This window comes from Branchiostoma lanceolatum, chromosome 17 (assembly GCF_035083965.1).
Source record: "Branchiostoma lanceolatum isolate klBraLanc5 chromosome 17, klBraLanc5.hap2, whole genome shotgun sequence".
NCBI lineage: Eukaryota > Metazoa > Chordata > Leptocardii > Amphioxiformes > Branchiostomatidae > Branchiostoma > Branchiostoma lanceolatum.
Genome location: NC_089738.1, coordinates 19,973,549 through 19,981,253, shown reverse-complemented (window position 1 = coordinate 19,981,253; position 7,705 = coordinate 19,973,549). Strand labels below are relative to the sequence as shown.

Genomic DNA, 7,705 nt, shown 5'->3' with positions numbered 1-7,705 from the left:
GCCGGCGACATTTTCAGTGAGTTCTCACGTCACAACGACGTCTTATTTTTGCATGATGGACGTCGCTATACATTGTGATAGCGTTGTTTGAACTAATCATGTATAGAAATGACTAAATAAATTGACTTTCAAAATCCGATTTTTGGGCCCTAATACATTTGTATTGCTTGGGTTTCCTTTAATTCAGTGGCAACACTGCGATTTCCAATAAAGTTATCTTGTATCTTGTAATCCCCTGCATTGTGGTCTAAGCACAAAGATGATGATAATGATAATTTATGCATCCACTCCACAGAAGAAAGATGAGAAGGATATGCAGACTTCCTTTTGACAGACATGTGTCAGCGGACTGTTCCAAAACATAGATGTGGAGGGGGGTGTTAGACATTGGCCTGAATAAGGAGCAAGGCTGGAAATGATTTTTTTTTGTTTTCTGTGAAAAATTGTTCAAAACACCGAAACTCACATGTTCTGCTTAGCAAATTGGAAGTTGTTTATATTTATTTCTGCAATCCCAAAATTTGTCTGAAAATCAAGTTTACAGGGGTAACACTGGTATTGGCAGTTTTTAATTTTGCATCTCAGCAAGAAAGTAGTTCCATGTGTTGATATTGTGTTTCTCCTTATTTTCTGCAGCCCTTGATCTACTGTAAGTTGTGTTAGTTCTGCCAACATGCCCCGCAGGTTCAGGAGATGGGGAAACTACAGAGGAGGAGGAGGAGGCTGGAAGAAGAAGAAGAAGTCTCGGAACGGGAGTTCCTCCTCCTCCTCCTCCTCCTCAAGACCTGCCAGGTCAGCTTCTAATCTTTGTTTCTTAGCTGTAAGGGAGGGTTTGAAGTATTGGGCTTGTGTGTGTGTGTGTGTGTATGTGTGTGTGTTTGTGTGTGTGTGTTTATGTGAGTAGTATCTGTGTGTGTGTGAGTGTGTGTGTGTTTGTCTGTGTGTGTGTGTGTGTTTGTGTGAGTGGTATCTGTGTGTGTGTGAGTTTGTCTCTCTGTGTGTGTGTGTTTGTCTGTGTGTGTGTGAGTGGTGTCTGTCTGTGTGTGAGTGTGTGTGTGTGTGAGTTGTTACACCTAACCTTTGCACATCTAGCTGCAAGTGTTGTACAAATCTCCTGAGGATGCTCCTATACTACAGTTTTTGATGGCAACGAGTTCCCCTCTACGAATGTTCCAGCATAAATGAGAGATATCTTCGCAGCCAAACCTATAAATCTGTCGTTTTTGTGCCCCCCCCCCCAGAGGTCCGACCTACAGCGCCAGCACTGCCAGTCTCAGGAACCTGAGGTTATCTCAGGTCATTCACGACCTCACAGCTGATGCCATCGACACGGCAACCGTTGCCATGGGCGACGATGATCTGGACCACGAGGTTCTGTTCGGCACGATGAGAGGGAACATCGTGGGGATCCGGTACTACAGGGGAGAGGTTAGTCCTGCCTGTCAATCATTCTGTCAATCAATCAATCAATCAATCAATCAATCAGTTGATCAATTGTACGTATCATGTACTACAATGGAGAGGTCAGTCCTGTCTGTCTGTCAATCAATCTATCAATGAATCATTAAGTCCCAATCAGATAATCAGTCAATCGCTCAGTCGTATTGTGTAATGGTTAACTGACAACAAGATTTTCTGGTTTCGAGCCGCACATCCTGTATGATAATGTTTGTTTACTTTTGTTTACAGGTAAATAACAACGAGATGGTATCGCTGGTGCGTGAGCCGCGTAACCCGTACGACAGTAACGCGGTACGCGTGGACAACGTGATGGGCGTGCAGGTCGGACACATCAAGCGCGAGCTGGCGCGACCTCTGGCCAACCTCCTGGACCAAGGGCTGGCCCGGGTGGAGGGGTGAGTTCCAGCACCAGACTATTAGCTAGCAAGGCGCCAGGGCGTCTTTTGGACGCCTCACACTAATAAAACAAAGAAATTGCAATGTACTAGTAGACGCCCTCCATTTCCATGTTTCCCTGGTAAATACATTTAAGTGTTCCCCCCACAAACGCACTGCCTGAGTACCATCCTCCCTAGTGACCGCTGGCTCAAAAAAATTGCTTGCTAACCACGGAGCTATGAACATCTTCACCATGCCTTCATTCCTTCCCTCACTCCCGTAGTGTGGTTCCCCACGGAGCTATGAACATCTTCACCATGCCTTCATTCCTTCCCTCACTCCTGTAGTGTGGTTCCCCACGGAGCTATGAACGTCTTCACCATGCCTTCATTCCTTCCCTCACTCCTGTAGTGTGGAACATCTTCACCATGCCTTCATTCCTTCCCTCACTCCCGTAGTGTGGAACATCTTCACCATGCCTTCATTCCTTCCCTCACTCCTGTAGTGTGGAACATCTTCACCATGCCTTCATTCCTTCCCTCACTCCTGTAGTGTGGAACATCTTCACCATGCCTTCATTCCTTCCCTCATTCCTGTAGTGTGGTGCCCCATGGAGCTATGAACATCTTCACCATGCCTTCATTCCTTCCCTCCCTCCTGTAGTGTGGAACATCTTCACCATGCCTTCATTCCTTCCCTCCCTCCTGTAGTGTGGAACATCTTCACCATGCCTTCATTCCTTCCCTCACTCCTGTAGTGTGGAACATCTTCACCATGCCTTCATTCCTTCCCTCACTCCTGTAGTGTGGAACATCTTCACCATGCCTTCATTCCTTCCCTCACTCCTGTAGTGTGGAACATCTTCACCATGCCTTCATTCCTTCCCTCATTCCTGTAGTGTGGTGCCCCACAGAGCTATGAACATCTTCACCATGCCTTCATTCCTTCCCTCATTCCTGTAGTGTGGTGCCCCATGGAGCTATGAACATCTTCACCATGCCTTCATTCCTTCCCTCCCTCCTGTAGTGTGGAACATCTTCACCATGCCTTCATTCCTTCCCTCACTCCTGTAGTGTGGAACATCTTCACCATGCCTTCATTCCTTCCCTCACTCCTGTAGTGTGGAACATCTTCACCATGCCTTCATTCCTTCCCTCACTCCTGTAGTGTGGAACATCTTCACCATGCCTTCATTCCTTCCCTCACTCCTGTAGTGTGGAACATCTTCACCATGCCTTCATTCCTTCCCTCACTCCTGTAGTGTGGTTCCCCATGGAGCTATGAATATCTTCACCATGCCTTCATTCCTTCCCTCACTCCTGTAGTGTGGTTCCCCATGGAGCTATGAACATCTTCACCATGCCTTCATTCCTTCCCTCACTCCTGTAGTGTGGAACATCTTCACCATGCCTTCATTCCTTCCCTCACTCCTGTAGTGTGGTTCCCCATGGAGCTATGAATATCTTCACCATGCCTTCATTCCTTCCCTCACTCCTGTAGTGTGGAACATCTTCACCATGCCTTCATTCCTTCCCTCACTCCTGTAGTGTGGAACATCTTCACCATGCCTTCATTCCTTCCCTCACTCCTGTAGTGTGGTTCCCCACGGAGCTATGAACATCTTCACCATGCCTTCATTCCTTCCCTCACTCCTGTAGTGTGGAACATCTTCACCATGCCTTCATTCCTTCCCTCACTCCTGTAGTGTGGTTCCCCATGGATCTATGAATATCTTCACCATGCCTTCATTCCTTCCCTCACTCCTGTAGTGTGGAACATCTTCACCATGCCTTCATTCCTTCCCTCACTCCTGTAGTGTGGTGCCCCATGGAGCTATGAACGTCTTCACCATGCCTGTGGACCTGAGCTTCTGGGGCCGGCCCGAGAGAAGGGAAGACACAGTGAAGAAACTGCAACACCATGGCTTCAAGATCAGACCCCCCTCCGGCGCAGGGGGGTCTGGGGCCAGCCGGGGGGGTGCTGGAGGAGGGGGTAGGGAGGGGGCCGGACCGTCATGTATGGAGCGTGTGCTGTTGTCGGCTGTGCAGCTCACACAGGCCGAGGTGGGTGGTTTTTCTTTCACAGATTTTCCATTGTTTTATTCAGGGTTGGACAAGTTTTTTTTCAAAATCACATGCCATATAGGGCAAGTAAAGAAAAACATTTACTGGCAAGATTCAAGTTTTTACTTGCCCGGATTTTTGATGCATTTTTAAGGATTGTTTTATTTTCCAGTAAAAAAGCACTTTCTACATTTTGTAGCATCTTATGTTTTAGCTACAATTCAGTAACTGAATAGATTTTGTTGTTTTTGTCTGTCCCAGATGAAGAACGAGCTGGACCAGCTGTTTGAGAACATCCAGGAGTCGGACCAGACGGAGGCTGCGGAGCCCTGTCAGGTGAGGAGTGCCCGTAATCAAACTCATGTTCAAGTTCAGGTCCACAAGTTCAGGTCCACAGGTCCACAGTGGCGTCTGTGTAGCACAGTGGCAGAGCATCCGGCTATGAACCAATAAGACCCAGGTTCAATCCCCAGTGGAGTACCCAGACATGTCCGGACATGCACCCAGACGTTGTGCCCTTGGGAAAGGCACTTAACACACATTTCCCATGTCCTAAGCCCAGCAGTAGGGTTTGGGTTGGCGTTAGGAAGGGCATCCAGCCGTAAAAACTCTTGCTACAAAAAAGGACTTGCACTTGATGAGGAGTTCTGGGGCTTCCCCATCAATGTGCAAGCACGTCTAACCCCCAGATGATGGGGAACAAAAGACGTTAAATTGGATAGAGAGAGAGAGAGAGGGTCAGGTTCGGACTTATCCAGGAGTCGGACCAGACGGAGGCTGCGGAACCCTGTCAGGTGAGGAGTGCTGTAACTAAACTCAGCTTCAGGTTCCAGGGCTCGAAATTCTTTTTTAGCGTGCGTAGTCCAGTGTAGCGTGCGTAGTCCAGTGGTTAGCGATCTTGCCTCTGGAACAAGAAGCCCCGGGTTTGATCCCGGCTGTGTCGCTCACCCCACATGCACGCTACCGTTAAAGATCGCAGTCCTTAGGACAGGACGTTAAGCCGTGGTCCACTGTTCATTGTGCTTGTTGAAAAGAGCTAGGGGAGTTTCCCCGGTACAATGAACCTGTAAATACTGTATATAGCGTCTGTCTTCTCTGTCACGACCAGTGGAAGAGTAGCTCATCTGTTCATTGAGTTCATTTGAGCTAAACTGGTTCGAGATCCCTTTCCTTTCCTTTTTCGAAATAGGTGCACTGGTGCGCCCAACCAAAAAAATTAGGTGCACAGAAAAAAACTTGGGTGCACCACATAAAATAAAGTTGCATGTCAACAAAACATAAGTTTGACGCTACTGCCTCTCTTAGAACTTCAATCTGTAATTCTATCCAGATGTCAAATTTCAACCAAGCAATACATCAAATAAAGTACAACAAAAGGTTATATTGCTTTTTCTGATACTTACATTTCAAGAATATTCTGTGTGCTAGTGTACAAGAGAGCCTTTACCCTATAGAGTACCAAAATAATTAGGTGCACTGGTGCACCCACAGTTAAAAATTGGATGCACAGCTCCAATTTTGGGTGCACACAGGTGCACATGCACCCACTATTTTGAGCCCTGTGTTCAATCCACAAGTTCAGGTCCACAGGGACTGGTCCGGACTTATAAGTCCCCATGGCACATATGTGCTCCAAAGGATTTGTTTTCGAATATATATAAATTTCATGTTGGCATTAATTTTACATGCAATTTGAAAAGTATACATTCAAGCATTTTTGCAAGTCTTGACCTGTTTCCAGAATTTGTTTTACTTGAAGCTAAACGTTTTTACGAGTCCAGTTCAGGTCCGGTGTTTAGGTACGCAGCACGACAGGTGAGGATTCAAAATATTTTAAAAAACAGGTTGAAAATAAGTCCAAATTACTGGAACATCATTGTACTTGTGCTGTACCTGAATAGACTTGTACAATCCAGTCAATGTAATAAAACATGACAAAACGTCAGCGTTGTCTTCTGTGTTCCAGTCGGTTCGTACGCCTCTGTTCCCCCACCAGTAGCCTGTATTTACACAAGCTCTCGGGCGGTTACAGGACCGGCTGGCCTCTAGGAGCGTGGTTCGTCAGGCTAGCCCACCAGAGACAAGTGCTGAATCCGAGTAGATTTATCATGAGATTTATTCTAACTTCCTGGATATCTAATAAAGCATCACTAAATCTCAGCGTTGTCTCCCGTGTTTCTCCAGTCGGTTCGTACGCCGCTGTTCCCGCACCAGAGACAGGCGCTGAATCCGAGTAGATTTATCATGAGTTTTATTCTAACTTCCTGGATATCTAATAAAGCATCACTAAATCTCAGCGTTGTCTCCCGTGTTTCTCCAGTCGGTTAGGACGCCTCTGTTCCCCCACCAGAGACAGGCGCTGAATCCGAGTAGATTTATCATGAGTTTTATTCTAACTTCTAATACACCTACTAAAGCATCACAAAACGTCAGCGTTGTCTCCCGTGTTCCTCCAGTCGGTTCGGACGCCTCTGTTCCCGCACCAGAGGCAGGCGCTGAATCCGAGTAGATTTATCATGAGTTTTATTCTAACTTCTAATACACCTACTAAAGCATCACAAAACGTCAGCGTTGTCTCCCGTGTTCCTCCAGTCGGTTCGTACGCTGCTGTTCCCCCACCAGAGGCAGGCACTGAATCTAAGAAGAGTAGATTTATCATGAGATTTATTCTAACTTCCTGGACATCTAATAAAGTCTCACTAAATCTCAGCGTTGTCTCCCGTGTTTCTCCAGTCGGTTCGTACGCCGCTGTTCCCGCACCAGAGGCAGGCGCTGGCCTGGATGGCGCGGAGGGAAAACTCTGGGGAACTGCCGCCTTTCTGGGAGGAGCGGGCCGCTAACAAGTTCTTCAACTCCGTCACCAACTTCACATCTACTCGGTAGGTTCACTTACTAGTTACACGTTATCTATGAGGTACAGTATATAATATATATTCACCTTGAATATTCACCTTGAAGCTCAGCCAGTAGGTGCCCTTAGGGGTAATGAGGCTGTGCCTAGTTACATGGACGTGACATTGTGTAGTACGTTTTGTAACTCGGTAACATACCTGTTGCTAGGTAACCATATGTCTTTACCATTCCTGTTGCTAGGCAACCAATTATCTCTACCATTCCTGTTGCTTGGGGACCATGTAACTCCACCATTCCTGTTGCTAGGCAACCATGTAACTCTACCATTCACGTTGCTAGACAACCATGTAACTCTTTACCACTCCTGTTGCTAGGCAACCATGTAACTCTACCATTCCCGTTGCTAGACAACCATATAACTCTGTACCACTCCTGTTGCTTGGCAACCATGTAACTCTACCCTTCCCGTTGCTAGGCGTCCGCAGAGCGTGCGTGGAGGGATCCTGGCGGACGACATGGGCCTGGGGAAGACCCTGGTGGTGATTTCTCTCATCCTGAGCAACTTCCGGGACGGGAAACCGCTGGTCCTGCCGCAGGAGGGCGCCGCCATGACAACCAAGGTGTCGGGTTACTAGGCCAGACGGGTGGAGGGGGCATTAGATATGATTGTGCATTCTGTTAAGTTGTTCTGACAATGGGAGAACCAAACTTGTTAGGTTTAAGTACACATCCCTAGAATAAATAAAGAATGGAGGAATTTATGGATAAAGAAAGAAAGAAAGAAAGAGTGAATGAATGAATGAGTGAATGAATGAATTGATGAATGAGTGAATGAATGAATGAATGAGTGAATAGAGAAAGGAAAGGGAAAGGATTGAATGAGTGAATGAATGAATGAGTGAGTGAATGAATGAATTGATGAATGAGGACTAAGTGAATGAATGGTAAAA

At 46.7% G+C, this 7,705-nt stretch overlaps 1 protein-coding gene across 1 annotated transcript in view; it reads left to right on the top strand.

The window, feature by feature from the left end:
- Positions 1 to 7,705, top strand: part of LOC136422422 (helicase-like transcription factor) — a 28,111-nt gene continuing 20,406 nt past the window's right edge. The window contains exons 1-7 of the mRNA XM_066410192.1: positions 1 to 792; positions 1,242 to 1,428; positions 1,690 to 1,856; positions 3,656 to 3,902; positions 4,164 to 4,238; positions 6,636 to 6,781; positions 7,231 to 7,375. Of these exons, the coding sequence (XP_066266289.1) occupies positions 674 to 792; positions 1,242 to 1,428; positions 1,690 to 1,856; positions 3,656 to 3,902; positions 4,164 to 4,238; positions 6,636 to 6,781; positions 7,231 to 7,375 (1,086 nt within the window). The 5' untranslated portion in view covers positions 1 to 673. The remainder of the gene's footprint in view (positions 793 to 1,241; positions 1,429 to 1,689; positions 1,857 to 3,655; positions 3,903 to 4,163; positions 4,239 to 6,635; positions 6,782 to 7,230; positions 7,376 to 7,705) is intronic.